Consider the following 19,168-nt stretch of genomic DNA (forward strand, 5'->3'; position numbering starts at 1 on the left):
TCGTGTGTTCACTGGAGCAGCACTTTTAATTTTCGTTAAAGGAAAAGGAAAAGAAGTTTTCCTTTGCACTCACAACTTGGCTAATAGTTTGGTGCAAGAGGCCTGGTTTTGGGCCTGTCTTGGCTTTCAAAACACCTTCCGTACTGAGCTTGAGCATTTCTAGCTTTTGATTTGAAGTGAGAGATGTATGACTCTTCCTTTCACTGGAACCCTTAGCGGCCACTGTAGGGTTACTAATGGGCCTAATTTCAACATTGGTGTGTCTCCGGGAATAGGGAGGCCTGAGGAGAGGGAGAGACGGGGGAACAGCCGGTCGGTGGAGCAGTGGGGACACACACAACATTTATTAATTGTTTGCTGTCTTATATGGACGCAGTTCGTGGAGCCCCAGAACAATTACAATAGTAACATCAGCGATCACTGAGCACAGGTCACCACAACAAACAGAATAGTAACGAAAAAGTTTGAAATACTGTGAGAGTTACCAAGATGTGACCCAGAGACCCAAAGTGAACACACGCTGTGGTAGAAACGGCACCAGTAGACTTGTTCAACGCAAGGTTGCCACAAACCTTCAACTTGTAAAAGACGCAACATCTGGGAAGCACAATCAAATGAAATAGGCCTGTATCACCCTTTAAACCGTGGGGGCGTGTCAGTTACTCAGTTGAAACCCATAGGAGGAAAAATTAGGGTTTCCTGGCGAAGAAGAAATTATGCCTCAGGTCGCAGCTTAAAATCTTGCTGAGTTTCTAGTCTGCTGACCTTCCGGTCGCTTCAAACTTGCCAGCTCCCACAATCACAAGAGTAACTCCGTGAGATAAACCTCTCGCTGTGTGTCCGTGTACACGTATGCATACACATGCATGTACAGTCATGCGCTGCATATGACCGTTTGGTCAGTGACGGGCTGCAAATACGATGGTGGTCCCATAAGACTAGTACCACAGAGCCTCGGGGGGCGGTAGGCCACACCGTCTAGGGTTGTGTAAGTGCACTCTGTGCTGTTTGCACAAGGACGAAATTGCCTAACGATGCATTTCTCAGAACATGTCCCCGTCGTTAAGGGAGGCATGGCTGTATGTTCATACATGTGTATGTTCATGTTATACATATATATGTTCCTGTTCTCTGGAGAGCTCTAATACAGATTGTGGTGCCAAGGATGGTTCTAGAGGAATAGAATATTAAAGATGTGTTTCTAAAATGGTTCTGTTTCTGTAATTGGCTCTCTAATTTGATTAAATTTAAACGTTCTAGCAGCCCTACTTCCAGTGTTCAGAGGAAACTAACGGTCCATGGCAATTTCTGGCAATAGGGATATACAAAATATCACCATTGTGTAATCCTAATCAAATATTTATAAAAGGCAAGGTTCTGGGTGGCCGTGAATTTGATACTTTAGATCATTCTGGACTAACTAATGTAATGAAATTAACGAACTGCTCCTAACTGCACTGATTATGTGAGGAAAGAAAGAGATGAGCCCAGGTGTCCAATTCGCAGCTCCAGCACCATGTAATGGACCTGAAGCATCTCCTTCTTCCCTGAAATAAACACTTATTTCCTGTAGCTTCAGAGCTGAGATTTCGGAAAACCTAACCCAGAGTCTCTGCCTGCAAGTGGCTGAATCACAGCCCAAATGGAATTCCCGTCCGCACAGCAGTGAAAGTGATGGCGTCGATTTAGAAGGAGTGGGGTCTTGAGGGTGGAACGGGGACAACAGGCCATTCCTGGGTGAGCTGGGCTTCAGGCTCCACAGATGTGCAGCGTCTCTTTGTCCATAGAAGCAGCGCCCTCCTCCTCCTGTCTGAGGAGATCACTCTGCTCCTCCTGAGGGTCCCTGAGGGCACTGCCTGGCAAGACACCGCTCCTCCTCAGGACTACGCCCAGCAGCCTCCTTGGCTTGCAGACCAAGACTCCATCCAGGTGAACCTGACTCCCAGCTGGTCCCAAAGGGTGAGGCGCAGACTGGGCCCCGAGGAACTGCGCTGCACTCCAGAAGAACTGGTCCAATTCCTGGGCCACAGACGGGAACCTGGCAACACTGTGAAGAACCGGAATAGGCAGGGTTGGGAGAAGGCTGGAAGGAACGTACAGTAGGTTTAAGTGGAACGCAGTGGTAGGGCCCCACTCGGCAGAGGTTCTCTGTTCAGTGTGTGTCTCACGGGGGGACAGAGAGCTTAACAGTCTGCTCAGTTGACCGGCTCCAAAGTGGACCCATGTGGAGGGCACACAATGAAAAGCAGCGTCCTGGGAATACTGTAGAAGAAGGGATCAAAAGAATCATTCTGAAGCAGCACAGAGAGCTACAAGAGCACACAGCCAACTGCTTAGTGAAATGAGGAAAGCAAGAGCAGGACAAAATGAAAAGCTCAGAAACAAGAAACACAAAAAAACACAAAAAAGAACCAAACAGATATTTTGAAGCTGAGAATGAAAAAAAACAACAGCATGTTAGGGGTCCCTCACTGCAAACATGGGTCTCTCCGGGGGACTGTCAGCACTTCTGGCCAATGGATGCCCAAGGATGCAATGCGCTGTCCCCCGCTGCCACACGATGGGCATGGAACATGTTAAAGGTCGCTCCATGCAGGCTGGCCTCGCAGGAGCCCCACAGTCCTGCAGGAGAAACCCATCGGACACCCGTGCCTTCATCCCGGCCCTGGCCCAGCCCTGGCACCTGGCACTTCTGCTTCCCTTTGGAGCGGAAGGACAGCCATTCCTCCATTGGCAACTCTCTTTCCTGGATGGCTGTGCTGTGTCAGGAAGGGCCTGGGCTACTGGGAAGCAGTGTTTATCCTCAGCGGTTGGCTGTCCTGAGAAGGTGCCCTGGCAGAGTCCAGCCTGCAGGGAGCTGGGTGACACTTGCGGCCATCAGGCAGTGCCAAGCTCTTCCTCTGGCCCTTGTCTTACAAGATTTTTCAGGGCTAACGTTCAAAGCATCAGGTGGTAACCCTTTAGCTCCTGGTCAGCGGATGGGTTCTTGGGCTGAACTCAGGGCGCTGTCTGTTTATGCCCACATGGGAAGCATTTCAGTATTTTAACTGGTAAGGCATTTTCACATGTGCACGCATGTCCAGAGGTCATCACTTTGGGGGCATCCCCGCTGCACCCCCACCCACGCTCCTCTCATGTCTCAGCTTTCAATGCTCCCAACAGGAAAGGCTCACACCCCCGGGACACAGTCACAGCTCAACTGTGGAAAAGAGCACAGCCGTCCAGGGGCTGCACGCCATAGAGGCTGGGCCAGCTGCCCCTTAGGTTGAGCTGGCAACAACACAGCTGAGTGTGTTAACGGGCACTTGTGTGAGACCATGGACCTCAGAACCATGTGGCCCAGAAGTCACTCTGGACAGCAAGGGAGAGTGTAAGTGCACTCGCTAGCCAGGATTATGGCCTGTTAGCCTGCAAATCACAGCTCACCAGGATCCATCGGGCCCAGCCAGGGAGGAGTGGCCTTGAGGCACCTGAGGGAGGGTGGGGCCTTGAGGGGACTTCTGACTTGACAAGAGTGAAGAAGGAAGCGCAGGGGCTGGGGCCCTGGGTCACAGGGAGCAGGAGAGTGTCAGGAACGGGGCCCAGCTGGAGCCTGGCAGGCTGCACCACAAATCTTCCCCTGGAGAGGAGGCAAGCAGGGAGACGACTTCGGAGCCAGGGACATGGTCCCAGCAGTAGTCCTGTCCAGGGAAAGGGTGAGCACGGGCCCCAGGGGACACTGAGGAGGGGAAGTCCTGCCTGCCCAAAGTCCCTGCACAAATGACCTTCCCCTGGCCTTGTCCTCTCCACACGCACGGTTTGATCGCTACATGTTTTCCCCACTTAGAGCTGATGCGTTTCCAGAGGCTGAACTAGAAACTACAAGTTCCAAACATGGGGTCCAGACAGACCTCCACAAGAGACGCAGGAAATGTTCCCTCTCCCTCCAGAGTGTGGATGGGCAGCCCCACTCCTGGGGCACAGAGTGGGCCTGGCAAGTGGTGGCTTTAGGGCCCCCCACATTTCCGTGGTGGATGCTCGGCCTGAGAAAACACCTCGACCTCCCATCTCAGGGGTCTGAGGGGCTGTCTCTGCTCCTGGCCCAGCTTCATGATGCTGACACGGACCTGTCCTCTGAGGAGGGGCACTTGGGGGTCTCCTTCAGCAGCCAGGGAGGGGCTGCACCTTCCCCCCTCTCCCACACACAATAATCGGATGACTGCAAAATGTCTTAATCCAGTGAGGGATCTGAGAGTCTGGACAGCGTTTAAATTAGCACAGAATGTGAAAGAACCACCACTCCCAGGCTCTAAGAGAAACAGGACTTTAATACAACAGTTTGCAAATCTGGCATGAACTATTTACAAGCAGTGATTCTCACCCCTACAGAGATGGAAATTGGCCTCAGGAAGGGATGGCAGGCGGTGGGGCCCTTGCACCCTGAGTGCCCCAGCTGGGCCCCTGCTGCTAAGGAAGAGGTCATACGACAACGGGACGCTCACTCTCTCCTCAGCTTCATGATGGCCATGCTCTCTGGGCCTGGAGAGATTTGCTGGCCAACTAGCACCGGGGCTCCAGCTGGCAGGACAGGCTGTAGCTACAGGATAGAGTGGCACTTGTGAGCCTCCCACAATCCACAGCCCTGGTGTCCTTCCCGGCATCTGCCCAGCAGCTGGAGCCCAGCTTCCCCAGCCATCACCATGCGACAGGTCAGGGCTGACAAGGGAGTCATGGACTCAGGCTCTCCGGACTGGCCAGCAGGGAGAGTGCACCTGTTCCTCCCCATGTCCTGTCCAGCCTCACCTCTGGTCCTCACTGAGCTGCTCCATGTCCCAGAACCAGGCCCTGAATCGCTCCTGGGGCTCTAGGTTGTAATTCTCTGCAGCCTCCTGGAGCTGCACGATCTCCATCATCACTTTGTGCTCCTGGCACCAGAGGGAGGAGAAGATGCAGACAGAGCCTGCTGGGGATGCTGCAGGGTCTTCAGGGGGTGAGGAGTGGGGCAAGGGGCTGGTCCTGGGTCCTTGCTCACATGGGACCCTCCTTCCCTCCAATTCCACGCAGGACCTACCTGTTCTCAGAGATGGGTAGAAGCCCCTCCCGCAGGAAGTTTTGCTTGATGCCCACCACTGCCCCCACCCCCCCGCCACTGGATGGGTCTCCTGATTCTCTGTCATCCAACACTCTCAGTAAATGTAAGATGCAGCGGGCGGTGCCCAGGAGAGTTCCGCCCAGGGGCGGCTCTGGTTTCCACGCCCCTCTCCTCCCTGACATGGAAGGCCACAGCTGCTCACCTTTTTCTTTTTCTCGTGGTTGATCTCATTGCCCTGGAAGGCAGACAGCAAAAGTCCATCAGAACGAGCCCCCTAGCTATGACCAGCCCCCGTGCACACCCCTTCTCATGGTGCCCAGCTCCAGGTCCAGGAGGGGGCTGGGCCTGACAGAAAACAGGACTTGGACCCAGGCCAGGCTCTGGGCTCCAGAGAAGGGAGGACATGGGGGCCGACACTCAAAGACCCTGTAGCCCAAGGCCCTCTGATGACGGACAGGGAAGCTGAGTCCTCAGGCAGGAAGGGACAGCTCCAGCAGTGTGCTGCCTGACTTGGAGGCTGACTTCTCTCTCGCCTCCAACAAAGCCCATGCAGCTCTGCAGGCGGGCAGCTCTGCTGCTTCGCCAGCCTGGGGACCCGGGACGGGCTCCACGTGGAGCCTTCGTTCCCTCATCCCTAAGAGGGGCACACTGTCCCAGCCCACAGGGGAGCCTGGGAGGCTGTCACGACAGGAAGTTACCACATTCTGACCACTCAGGTCTTGGTACTGGGACTGTGTCTTCCCAAGTCCCAACCTGGTCATCCCCTTCTGGCCCCCGGCCTCACTCACATTTACGTAATCCTCCATGGCAGTGTCCAGCATGATCAGGTCAGTTAGCATGGTGCCCAGGAAGGGGACGATGCCCTGTGCCATTGGGATTAGATGGGATGAGGCCCTGGTCTCAGGTGTCCCCATGACCCTCCCCTGAAAACTCCTCATGCTCAGCCTCCTGGCCCAGCCCGGGGTCCCCACATGGAGCAGCCTCAAATCCTTTATAGCCGGCCCTCAATCCCCACCCCTCACCCTCCAAGAACACCAGACTCCTCCTGGTCACCTCCCAGGGCCTGCTTTTGGCTGGTCACAGGGCCTTTAATCCTTGGCCCCTCCACTCTCCCGACCCATCCTGCTGCAGCTCCCCAAGCCCTCCTCCTGGTCACTTCTAAGGGCGGGTGTCAGGCTCTGCGGCAACAGGAGGAGGGCTGCAGGAGGAAGGCCCCCTCTCTGGATTGGAGCCCCCAGCTGGGAGGGCAGAGTCATCTCCTCTGACCTTGGAGCCCCTCCCCACAGGCGCACTCACCTTCTGCTGCTGCCTCTTCCGGCCTCTCTGCAGGGTCCTCAGCAGGGTGGCAAACTTGGAGGGCTGCTTCTGCCAGGATTGAGGACAGGGTCAAGGAGGCCATCCTCCCCTCACCCCACTTCTCCTCAGCCCCTCTGACCTCAGCCCTGGACGTCTGAACCAAGTCAGCTGGTACCCATGCTACTCCATCCTCCAGCACACTCTGATTCTAGAACAATCCTAGCTCCAACACTCTCGCTGTGTGACCTTGGGCCGAACGCCTGTCCTCCTTGAGTCAGCCTCCTCATCTGGAAAGTGTGACAACTCCCCCTACCTCGCAGGGTCTCCTGAGGACTCAGCATCAGTGACGGTCTACATGGTTCTGGCTCTCACCCCACCCAGCGTGAAAGGGTGGGGCGGGGCTGAGAGGACACTTCGGTTTCTCTTTCATGTGAAGCCTATGAGGTCCACTCAGGAAAGATCCACCGAGCACCACCAGTTTCCTGGACACTTCCCATAAGCCACCTGGGCACCAGTTACTGCTGACTAGGACCCAGGTGAGTGTTCCTGACAGGGACAGACTAGCAGGGACCGTGGTAGGGCCAGTGGGGAGTCACACATGTACAAACATCTGTCAGGCTCCAGCCATTCAGACTCAAGGCTGGGCAGCCCATTTGTCCACCTGGCCTGGGGGAATGCCTGGCAGTGCCCATCCCGAGGGCAGGCAGGGTGCCCTCCTCGTGGAGAAGTGGTGAAGACAGAAGGAGCAGTGGGGGCCTGGCTTCCTAAAGACACACTGAGCTGGTTCAGGGAAGTAACATACGCCCGTCCACCCCATGCACGCAACAGCCTGGAAGAATCTAAGTGCTGACAGCGTGGACCAAAATGGAAGGCAGCCCCTGCTCCACCGGCCAGCTCAGCATCCCCTCCGGGATCAGCCCAGACACCCCCACTTCCTGCCATGACCGGGGCTTCCCACCCCACAAACACCTCCCCCACCTGCCCATGGAACAAACATACCCCATCTTCCTGTTCATCCAGGGAAGACTGGAATTGTACACAGAAACTTCAAGTGAGAAATGACCATCCACATCCTGCCCCGTCCCCCTTCCACACACCCCGCCTCTCCCTCCACATGCCAGCCTCCACTCTACCTTGATGAGCAGCTCCCAGCTAAGGGAGTTGTCCTCATCACAGAGCTTTTTAAATTTTCGGTAGCTCTTCCTGAGGGGGGAAAGGAGGAAGGAGAAACTCAGGAACAATGGGGCAGGGGGCATAAGTGCAAGTCCCTTCTCGATGAGAATCTGGAAAATCCAAACTGCCTGAATGAGGATTTTCGTGGGGGTCCTCTGAGCACTGACGTCACCATGGGACTGCAGAGGGGGCTCTCATGTTGGTCACCTGGGGCTGCCACTCCCTTTTCTATGCAGCAGCTGTATTTTGACCAGTTTGGTTTCCCACTGGGCACAGAGTTCTGTTGCTGTATGGCAAACACTTGAAAATCTCCACTTTGGTTCAACCTACTATGTGACATCCAGGGAACCTGATTCCTGAAGCAGAACTGGGGGCCTAAGTTGCCAGTGAGGATCAGGGACACTGCACACCCACCCAGGCCCTGTGCCCAGGGCTTACTGCCACCCAGGAAGCTCCAGCCGACGAGAGGGCAATGGCAGACACGTGGGAGCTCCCTCCTCCCCCTGGTCCTCCTGCGGAGAGGCCTCCCCACCTGGACACTTTCCCCCAGGTCTTCTTCAGTCTGTGTATGGGCACGCTCTGCAGAGCCGAGAGGACTGCGTGCAGGGAGGAGATGTTCCTCAAGGCTCGGCACTCCTGAGGAGGGAGAGGAGGAGCTGGGAGGGGGAGCAGGAGCCCTGTCTGCTCTGGCTTCAGTCCCCCTCCCTTCCACTCTCCCCTCCTGAGTGGGACAGAGGGCCAGGGCGCCAGGGTGGCCACAGGTGGACCAAAGAGTAACACTTCCAGGAGGAGGAATTTCGCTCAAAGTAGGAAGGAGCCAGGGAGGAAGTGGGCATCCCACCACTGGGACATGCGAGTCAAGGTCAGTGTGCCCTTGACAGGAAGGACCTAGCGACTGTGCAGGGGCTTAGAGTGCAGCCTTCAGTCCTGAGAGCTGATCAAGGAGAAGGGGCAGTTCCACGGCTCTGGAGAGGGTCTGCCCCCGCCTACCCTGGCCACCTCGATCCACCGCTCCAGAACCTTGGCCCTGCCCCGGGCCGTCACGTTTGGGTCCCCAAGGCAGGACGTCATGACACACTTTACTACTCTGTTGAACTGCACCACTGTGGCCCAGACGGTGGGTGCCACGTTCTCATGTCCGGGCCGGTTTCTTTTGCCCCAGGTGGAACCCAGACACTCAGAGGGCTCGACGTTCTTGAACACTTCCTGGGGAGGAGGGGGAGTGTCACTCAGCCCTGCCACGGCCCAGCTTAGTGTCCAAGCAGGAGTCACCGGTCTAAGGAGGGGCTCAGGAAGCTGAGGATGTGTTCTCAGCGTGGTGGGAGCCCCTCGCTTTCATTGTTCTTCCACTGAGAGCACCCAGCACAGGAGGACCCGGGACTCCAGACTGGTGGGGAAAGGACAGGAGCATTTACACACAGCCCACCCCCACAAACTGCAAGCTCCAGAGGGCTGCTCCGCTTGGCTCCTCCCAAGGGGGCATCTCCCTGCATCCTGAGCATCCTTGGTCCCAGGCCCCATTCCGCTGCACATTCCCCTGTGCCAGCTACACCCACGGGCTTTGTCAGGTTGTCTCCCTTTTAGTGAAGTACACGTCTGGTGCCTCACAAATGCTGAGGCTGCTGAGCATCCCGAGCAGATGGCTGGGCCGCCTGAGTTCCTGGCTGCACACAGTGAGTTCTCCTCCCCGACCTCTCGGGCCAGGCCCCACCAGGCTTCCTCTGTGTTCTACTTCACTCCATGTGCTCAGCCCCTCTGTCCAGCAGGTCCTCTTGGTCCCCATCTCTACAGTGTGAGGGTGGAACACGAAGGCTGGGGAGTTGCCCAGATCCCATGGTTGGGAAGTGGTGGAGCTGGGATTGGGACCCAGGTCACAGGAGCCGCCACAGGGAAAAGCAGGTCTGGGCCAGCTGATGGCATAGGGGTGGCCTGCCCCACCCCGCCCTGAGAGCCCGGGTGCTCACCGCGTCAATGGCCGTCAGCTGTTCTGCCACATCCCTTGGGGAGAAGGCCATGAGGCTAGGCTTCCCATCGGGCTGCTTCTTCCCGGTCACTCGACAGGGGTGGGAAGCCTCTGGAACCGGAGCTGAGTCTGCGGCTGTTACTGGAGCCTGAGGTGGAAATCCCAGCAGGCCCCTTGGTCCCGTTGAGTCCAGTTCAGGACCTGGCACTTGGGCTGGGGCTGCTGATGGCACTCGCTCGGGGTCTGGAGCAGCTGAGGGCGCTGCTGGCGGCTCCAGCGCTAGAAGTGATGGCAGAAATAGAACTGGAGTTCCGTCCAGCTCCAGATGTGACCCCTTTTCTGCCTCTGCACCTGGCAGAAGTGCTAGAGCTGGGGCAGGAGCTGGAGAAAGAGAAAGGGTCAGCTACATAAGTTGCTTTCCATGTGCCTTTCCCCAAACAGGAAAGATCCCACTGTCTTTAAATGAATCCCCAGTCGTGACCCACCCACTGGGGTAGTCTTCCAAGCCTACGGTCTCCCTTACCCTCTGTCTCCAACTCAGTGGCCTGGAAAAGGTCCACCTGGATGAGAAGAGGGGTGGCCTGGTGCTTGAGGACTGAGCCAGCCAAGAGGTCCTGGAGATACGCCAACGTCAGATTGATCCTGGAGTGGCGCAGCATCTGCCACATATCCTGGGAGTTCTCCTGAGGCCGGGGGCCCCAGATGGGAGAGAGGGCACTGGGGAGAGGCATGTGTGAAGAGAGTCACAGGCCTGGCCTGCTGTTCCACACTGTGTTCCCACAGCACCTTCTCTGTGCCTGAGCCCCAGAGGGTGGACCAGCCACTCCAATCCCTGGGTGGCTGTCCTTGCACTGGAAGGCCTGGTCATCAGCCAATCTAACAGAGAGCCTGTGTGAGTCTGGTCTTCCACCTGACACTCTTTTCCCAAAGGGCCTGGACATAGCCTGCCCCATCCTCCACGCTCGAGCATCAGGACTGAGGTTGGAGGCAGATTTGTGACCAGGCTGCTCACCACCTACTGTTCTGGGCCCCAGTGGCGGTGCTTAGGAGAGGTGCATGTGCAGAGGGCAGGGAGAGGGAGAGGGAAGTGTGGAAGCGAGGAGTCTCTCAGTGGCCGACTCAGCCCAGCCTCTCCTCTGCTTCCCATGGCGGGACTGGGACCCTGTGAACAGGTCTCTTTGATTCATTTCCTCCTGTAGGGAAGACCGCAGACCTCAGGCCTCCCACAGAAACCCCAAGAGGTGTGAGATCCAGGGTCTGCCAGTCCATCCATAGCCACAGTCCCCATGGTCTCCTAGCCCCTTCTGTGGACACAGGAGGCCCTCCCGCTGGACCCAACACCACTCATGGTCTTAGTTGGTCCTTGAAGTCTGTCATCGTGGTCTGACTATGAGAGGATGCGTCCATATCTAGAGGAGGCCAAGAGGGTGTGACATCTAACGTCCTCTGGGCATCAATACTCACGATGCCCAGAAGTGAGCTTCTAGCTCTCAGGCTAGAATTGAGCCCCAGGGATAGTGTCTGCTTCCTTCATTGGACATCCTTAGTGTGTAGGAAAGGGAATGAATGTAGTAGGAGCTTAACATATAGTATTGAATGAATGAACCCCATCCAGAGCCTTCCCAGAATTCTGAGTGGGCCTGCACCTCCTCTGCTGCCCACAGAGACCACTGCTCTGGCCGCACCGAAGTCAAGGACCAGGATCAGCTAGATGGACTCGCTAAATTGTCTTGCCAATAGGAAAACAGTTTGCTTTCATGTACTTTTCCACACTCAGGAAGGCCACAGGCCAGCGAGGGGAGAGGCAGGGAGTCTCCTCACTGGGGACGGAAGCTGTAAGCGTGAGGACACGCAGCATGAGCAGCAGCCCCTTCTGTGGAGTCCGGCACCAGGCAAGCGTCTGCCGTGCTTTCTCCCGTGATTTCCTTCAGTGACCCTGTGAGGTTTACCCTCTTACCACCCCACTATTCGGATGAGCAAGGTGACGCTCAGAGAGGTGTGGGGACGTTCCCAAGGCACACGTTTATTAGGTAGGAGACTCCCTGCTGTGCTGTGGAGGGGTGGGCACTCACCTCTGGAGCAGCTGGTCCAGGACCTGTGGGGTCGGGTAGAAGGCCTGGTACACACACGGGAAGGTGGTGACGGAGATGGATCTGCCGTGGAAAGATGGTTGCAGGCAGCCTACCACCTTCTGCACTGCGCCTGCCTTGAGGGTCAGCATCGTGCGGGCCTCAGCCACGGACAGGGTGGGTTCCTTGGCATACCACGTGGACAAGGAGGGACACAGAGTCAGTGGAGTCACCATGAACCACCAGGGGCATCAGGGTCTGGAGCTCAGACCAGAACCTCCCAGCACCTCAGGAAGTTGTGCAAGAGGGACGAGAGCCCGCCTTGAAAATGGTTTTGGACTTAAAAGTACAATTTGATTTTTAGGGGAATGACAAACACTCAGTACCTTCAAGGCATTCTGTGACCTGAGGAACAATCGCACCGCTGTGCATTAAGAGCCTGAGGTAAGAGCATTATCCCAGGGAGTCATCAATGAACATCCCCACCACAGACAGGAGCAAACAGATGATTAGTGACCTTCCGCCAATCTGCGGTTCTATGTCATGGCAGACCTGGAAAACTTAGAGTCTGTTCGGACACGCTTAAAATGTGCCCTGCAGTGTTGGCTCAAATGGCAACAGAATTGGGTCATGTCAAGGTCCAACAGCATCGAGAGGCTGAATCACTGTGCAAAATGTCCACCTCTGTGGAATATGATGAAGTCACTTAAGGCCTCAGCTCCTGACCTGAGCGGCCTACAATGAGTTGCCGTGTTCTGTGCAATGACAAGTAGCAGAGAAATGTATAGGATCCTGTAATCCCACCGCCATCCTCTTTATGTGTAAATCAGCCTGGCAAGTGTGATGATTCCTGAGGCTTGGAGCAGGTCTGCAAGGACAGTGGCCTGAGTGCTACAGCTTCCCAGCCGGGAAGTTACAGCAATCAAAACAGGAGCAAAATGCTAAGGTCCTCATGGCCTCGTGAAAAGTGATAACAACATTAAACATTTCCTCTATGATTCCAAGAAACGTGAAGAGTGTCTTTCCACCCTACCCCACAGCTGGCTCGGGAGGAGAGGAGGCCCAGACTCCTTCAGGAGCAAGGCCGTAGGACACTCCGTTGGGAAAGCCCTGTGAGGGCCCCAGGGGTGTGCTCAGATTCAGACCTGGGTTCCAGGCCCACGCTGAACATCTTGGGGGGGTGGGGGTAAAGACCTTCTGCTCCTGCTCTCACCTCAGACCGGCACAGGATGCTGCTGGTGGCCTGCTGCTCCTGCCCCTTGACTAGGGAGGGAGAGAAGTCGAACCCAACACATAACTCTTCAAACATCTCCTGAGTGGAGTTCTGGAAAGACAATGCCCGGCAGACGGGCCAGGAGGCATCAGGAGCCTGCTGGACATCGCCATAGGGGGACACCCCCATGAGGATTTCTGCTCCCTAGTTCAGGCACACAGGGACATCTGCACAGACATCTGACCAGGGAGGGAACTAGATGAAACTTCTAAGGCTCGGGATTAACACAAGGGCAGAGGAGCTTGATCCCCAGCACCCACCTGCTCAGCTTGCCAGCCTGGGGTATGAATATCACAGACTCACTAGTTTTACAGCACGTAACAAACTGCTCTGATTCGAAGTGTTTTGTGAGATGACAAGGTGCAGAGAAATGTATAGAATCCTGTAATCCACACCCATGCTCTTTGTGTGTAATCAGCCTAGCAAGTGTGATGATTTGTGAGGCTTGGAGCAGGTCTGCAAGGACAGTGGCGCTGAGTGCTACAGCTTCCCAGCCGGGAAGTTACATCAATCAAAACAGGAGCAAAATGCTAAGGTCCTCATGGCCTCGTGAGAAGTGACAACAACAGTAAACCTTTCCTCTACGATTCCAAGAAACATGTGGAGAGTGTCTTTCCACCCGAGCCCTCAGCTGGCTGGGGAGGAGAGGAGGCCCAGACTCCTTTGGGAGTAAGGCCGTAGGACACTCAGTGGGAAAGCCCTGTGAGGGCACCAGGGGTGTGCTCAGATTCGGACCTGGGTTCCAGGCCCAACCTGAACATCTTGGGGTGGTGGGCGGGGAGACCCTCTGCTCCTGCTCTCACCTCAGACCGGCACAGGATGCTGCTGGCGGCCTGCTGCTCCTGCCCCTTGACTAGGGAGGGAGAGAAGTCGAACCCATCATGTAGCTCTTCAAAGATCTCCTGCGTGGAGTTCTGGAAAGACAGTGCCCGGCAGATGGGCCAGGAGGCATCAGGGGCCTGCCTGCACATCGCCACAGGGGGACACCCCCATGAGGAATTCTGTTCCCTAATTCAGGCACAGAGGGACGTCTGCACAGACATCTGACCAGGGAGGGAACTAGATGAAACTTCTACGCCTCAGGATTAACACAAGGGCAGAGCAGCTTGATCCCAGCACCCAGCTGCTCAGGCTGCCAGCCAAGCCCCGGGGTATCAATATGACAGACTCACCTGGCTGACAGCACATAACCCTCTCCTCCTGCCCAGGAGGGACCCACTCCTCACCTGCTGCCTTCCCGCACAGCGCCCACGCGTACACACACACACCGACACTCACACACAAACCCTCACACAAGGTGCAAGGGCTATGGGGCTGCTCAGGTGGGATCCGAGTTGTGTCCTGCCCTACAGTGGGCTGCCCTGGGCTGCCCCACATTACCTTTGGGTACCTCCTGCCAAATTGGCCATGAGGCTTGATCCGATGTCCACAACAACACAACAATCTCACACTCTGGGTTTTCCTGAGCCTAGAGCCTCTGAAAACTGGTACACAACAAGTAAACATGTTTTACTCCGAAGTGTCTCCAGTCAGATGAACTGGCTAGGGGTCTGTCTCTAGAATTAACTGCCTGGTTACCAGAGTTCTAAATCTGTTGGGGTCTATCGCCAAGGAAGTGAGGTCACTTTTTCAAGATTCCATTACCTGGGCTGCTTCCTGTAATCGGACCTACCCAAACCACCCCCATGTCTTCTTCTTAACTCTACATGAGGAGCTTCCACAGCCCCAGCCACAGCTCCCTGGGAATGTGATGAGGGTCCCAGCTTTGAGGAGGCAGAGCAGAATTCAGACCTCCTTTATCTTACCAGTTCTCTGTCCTGGAAAACTCATTGTGCCTCTCAGGGCCTCCCCAGTCTCCAAACCTGCCCAAGGGGAATCCGCCTAGAATCTACTTACTAGGGACATCATCAGGTGTATATGAAATAATATCCATACCACCTGTGAGGTGGTGTCAAGTGCAAGGAATGCACAAACAAAGAGATGGAAGAATTACGAGAAGGGATGTAGCATGAACACCACTCAAACCAGGCCTGGGTTCAGCAATGCGCTATTGCAACAGGCACTTCCTCTCTTGGCCTCATTTCAATGTCAGCACAAGGAGAGGGTTGATGAATGAAATCCAGACACTGTCATCCTCTGGATTCAAACCTCTCCATTGTTTCCTCTTCTGTTTAGAAAGAGACCCAAGAGCCTCATCTTGATCTGTGAGGTGGGCAGCCTTCACCGTGGCTCCCAGAGATCCCCACCCGTGGTACACACATCCCTCACAGATTCCTGTGTGACCGCTGAGTGCTTAGTGACTGGCTCTCGCCAATAGAACACAGCCAATGTGGACGAGTGTCATGTCTAAATTTTAAACACAGAAAGTCTCTCACTTCTTTCTTATTCCCTCTCTTAAGTTCCGTCTCTCTCTCTTTCCCGTGTCTCTCTCGCTCTCCTGTCCCTGAGCTGTGGAATCAAGCACACACGTTTTGAGCTGCCATACACAGAGGCCCACATGGGAGAGAACCGAGGCAGCACCCAGGCCAACAGACAGAAAGGAACCCATGCTCTGAGTCCAAAGTGCACCTCGACTCCTTTGAGTGAACCTGAGAGGAAATTCTCTGCCAGTCGAGCATCACTTGAGGCCGCTGCCGCGGCCTTGAGGCATCTTGAGCAGAAGAACCAAGCTAATCTATGTCTGATTCCTCAACCACAAAAATTGTGAGATATGAGGCATTTGCCGTTTACAGATGCAAGGCACTGGAACCGTGATTTCAGGCCCCAGGATCTGGCCCTGCCCTCCGCCGCCTCCTCTCTCCCCCCAGGCTCCCTCCAGCCACACTGGCCATCTTTCTCACATCCTCTGGCCAAACCCCCTTCTGCCCATGAGCGTCTACAGCAGGGGTGCCTTCTCCCTGACACGCCGCTCCCAGACTTGTGCAGGGCTGGCTCCCTCTTGTCATTCTGGTCCCAGGAAATGTCACCCCAGTGAGGCCTTTCAGACCCCTACCCGGTGACCCCCAGCCCTCCCACACAGGCCCCTGAATGTCCCCTCAGCGCTGGCTCTTTCCCCTCTCATGTCTTTGCTTTCATGCTTTTGTCCTTGTCCCCTCCAGAGTGTGAGCTCCTGACCGGCAGGGACCACTCAGTCACTGTCAGCCCTGCACTTACACCCACCTGAGCACCTGGCACAGGGTGAGTGCTCGGTGCACAGTCGCTGAGTGAAGAATTGTGAAACCCGTGTCCCCTCCTCCTGCTCTTCACCAAGTCAGACTGTGGAGAGGAGCGCTAGTACCAGGAGGAGTGAGTTCTCTCTGAGGCGGGGCACAGCCGGAAAGGCCTCTGCACAGCTATTCGCTGCTCCAGCAGCTGAGGCAGGCTGAGTGGGCGCCGTGTAAGTTTAAGAAGTCAGCACAGGGACTGGATGCACACAGCCTGCGCAATGACACCACCAGTTCACTTAACATCCGTCACCGAAAACAGAAAAGTAAGTGTTTGCTTGTGATGAGAAGTTTAGCTTCTTGGTTCTTAGCAATTTTGAAATGTACCACACAGCAGTGTTAACTTAGGCAGTGCTGTGTGGCAATTACATCCCAATAGAAGTGACAACAGTGAAAACCCAACCTCATTGGGCACCACTGACGCTGGAGGCTGCCTGCCCCCTGGTGGCCAGCACCAGCACTGCAGCCCTGGCAGAAGCCACCACACAGGAAGTCTCTTTGGGTGTCCTCAAGGCAGAGGCTCCCCACTGTCCCAGGGGTAAAGGAGCAGGACCTGCAGGCTTCCAGGCCGTGGGAGGAACCTCAGGAGCCTCCCTCTCCCTCATCTTTCTGTCCCTCCACTTGGGTGTCCTTTTTTCTCAGGAGGCATCCTGACCTCAACCAAGGCAATGATTCTCCTCTCCAGCCAATTGAGGACCTCGGGGGTCCAACAAGGACTGGTCTTGTCCCTGGACTCTGGCCTTAGTTCACAGTGCTCTGGCATGTTCTTCCTTATCCCAAGTTCTCATCCACCCGAACCCCCAAACCTCTCTCAGTTCTAAAGGATCTCCTGCAGGTGGGAAAGCATTTTCTCAGGTGCTCAGAGCACAGGGCGTCATCGATGGAGAACCAAGGGCCATAGACCCTTCGTGAGCATCATACGGAACCCAGGGAGTCACCCGCTGGACGCACTCCACTTTACACAGGAGGACACCAAGGTCTTCTCTCCTCTACCCAATGTCTACACAAGAGGAGAACGGCTCCTCAGAGTAGCAGGTGCCCACAGAAGTGGACTCCAGCTCCCCAGTCCTGTGCCCTCCAGGCTGGGTCAGGGATGCCCTTGGAACAGGTACACACCTAGAAACCTCAGGGATTCTTCGGTCCGTCTCGGGCCTTCTGGTCATGTAGCCAGGAGGAGGGATGCTACTGTTCATGGCAGAGCTGCCTCCAACTGCCTTCTCCTCGGCCTCTTGTCACTTCCCTGGTGTCTGCTCTTTCCTGGGGTCCCTGCATGGTCCACACAGGAGAAATCGGTGTGAGTGTGCCTGTGCATGATTGGATGCCAACAGGAAGATGGCCCCCCCATGGACGGGGTGGGCAGGGCTCCCCTAGGACCATGAGGTCCCTGTTTCCAAAGAAAACCCGAAGGGAAGGGGTTGAGCCTTGGCCGAGGAAGCCAGAGCCCTGCCGGATTCTCTGGATTCTGACCCCCTCCTGAGGTCTGGGTCAGTCCCTCCAACTTTCTGGGCCTCAGATTCCCAAATGGACAAAGAACACGTTTTGTAAGAGCAAAGTCAAAATGGACCCTCTGCAAATGAAACAAGTTCCATGCTTTGACCTCCCCCCACTGTTTATCCTCCAAGGAGACTTCGAACCTACACGGTGTCTATTACTGGGTAAAATCACCCTCAGCACACAAAACTGATAATGGTTAAAATGGCACACGGTGAACTTTATCAGTGACTAAATATCGATGGAAGAAGAAATACATCCGAATATATTTTGATATGACTGATAAGATTCAGGAAAGTTTACTTGCTAGAAAGAATAACACCTAAACAAAACTTAAAATGTCAGAACCTGTAGTCAGTACATTATGATGTAGATTAAAAGAAATTCAGTCATTTGCATAACAATTAATTGATTCTGAGAAAAAATAGATTCAGTGAATTAATAACAAAATGGATACACTGGAATTGTTTTATGGTGCTTATTTTATAGCAGTCAAGGAATTAATACTACTATATTGCATTTTGAAAGTCACTAATAGCGTAAATCTTAGAAGTTCTCATCACAAGAAACACATTTGTAACTCTTGATGATAGACGTCAACCAGACTTCTTATAGTGATCATTTCACAATATACACACATATTGAATCATTCTGATGTAGACCTGAAACTGATATAAAACAAACTTAAATTTAATATTAAAAATGTCTTACTATGTTTTCTCTGAAAAATACATGGTCACAAAAATTTTGCAGAGTTCTGTATAATTCTGATTTCAAGGTTCTCTTAGGCCCAGAATGAAAACATTTGTCTGATCAAAGTTGCCTCAGGTACAAGGGCTGAGACAAACACCAGGGTCAGAATGGAAGGGCACGAATGGAAACACTAAATCATCCTCTGCTCATTTCTTTGTATTTGCACTTTTAACAGAAAATCTATTTTTATTGGCTTAAAACGCACATAATGTGAAACTTACCGTCTGGCCCATTTTTCTGTGTGCACGCCATCAAGCACATTGACTTCCTTACGCGCATCCTCAGTGTGTTGGCCACAGTCGTACGGTGGTGCAGCCATCACCACAGTCCATCTTCAGAACTCTTGTCACCCCACAGAACTGAAGCTCTGTCCCCACTCATCGGTCACTCCCCTTCCCCTGCTCCCACCCCTGGCCAACAGCATCCGCTGTCCGTCTCTCTGAATCTGACCATTTCAGGAATGCCATATAAGTGGAGTCACACAAGGCCAGTATTTTTGGGACTGGTTGATTTCATTTAGCATAATTTCCTAAAGGTTCATCCATGTTGTCTCATATCTCAGAATATCCTTAGTTTTTAAGGATGAATAACATGCAATTGTATATATATACATGCCCATGTTGCTTCTCCATTCATCCCTGGATGGATCCTTGGGGTGTTCCACGTTTCAGCGATCATGAACAATGATGCCGTGAATATGGGTGTTCAAATATGTCTTTGAGACCAACTTTTCAGCTCTGAGGTGTATATATCCTGTAGTAGAATTGTTGGGTCATTTAGTGATTCTATTTTTAATTGTTTTAATGAAATGCCATGCTGATTTCCACAGCAGCTATACCATTTTACATTCCAGCCACAGTGTACGTGGGTCCAATA

At 54.3% G+C, this 19,168-nt stretch overlaps 1 protein-coding gene across 5 annotated transcripts in view; it reads right to left on the minus strand.

The window, feature by feature from the left end:
- The window catches only part of LOC138919090 (ral guanine nucleotide dissociation stimulator-like), an 87,992-nt gene extending 70,767 nt beyond the window's left edge, over positions 1–17,225 (minus strand). The window contains exons 1-15 of one of the 5 annotated variants that reach the window (XM_070243132.1): positions 17,165–17,225; positions 13,649–13,759; positions 12,786–12,896; positions 11,576–11,757; positions 10,027–10,220; positions 9,505–9,884; positions 8,531–8,746; positions 8,073–8,176; positions 7,501–7,570; positions 7,367–7,393; positions 6,368–6,436; positions 5,860–5,934; positions 5,274–5,306; positions 4,783–4,904; positions 4,288–4,576 (exon numbers count right to left, since the gene is read on the minus strand). In XM_070243132.1, coding sequence (XP_070099233.1) covers positions 4,540–4,576; positions 4,783–4,904; positions 5,274–5,306; positions 5,860–5,934; positions 6,368–6,436; positions 7,367–7,393; positions 7,501–7,570; positions 8,073–8,176; positions 8,531–8,746; positions 9,505–9,884; positions 10,027–10,220; positions 11,576–11,757; positions 12,786–12,881 — 1,605 coding nt within the window. In that variant the 5' untranslated portion in view covers positions 12,882–12,896; positions 13,649–13,759; positions 17,165–17,225 and the 3' untranslated portion in view covers positions 4,288–4,539. Of the gene's footprint in view, positions 1–4,287; positions 4,577–4,782; positions 4,905–5,273; positions 5,307–5,859; positions 5,935–6,367; positions 6,437–7,366; positions 7,394–7,500; positions 7,571–8,072; positions 8,177–8,530; positions 8,747–9,504; positions 9,885–10,026; positions 10,221–11,575; positions 11,758–12,785; positions 12,897–13,648; positions 13,962–17,164 lie in introns of those variants that run through there. The other 4 variants (XM_070243131.1, XM_070243130.1, XM_070243129.1 and 1 more) reach the window with 4 other exon arrangements.
- Between the last annotated feature and the right edge of the window lie 1,943 nt (positions 17,226–19,168).

The sequence above is a fragment of the Equus caballus genome, chromosome 19 (genome assembly GCF_041296265.1).
Source record: "Equus caballus isolate H_3958 breed thoroughbred chromosome 19, TB-T2T, whole genome shotgun sequence".
NCBI classification, from domain to species: domain Eukaryota; kingdom Metazoa; phylum Chordata; class Mammalia; order Perissodactyla; family Equidae; genus Equus; species Equus caballus.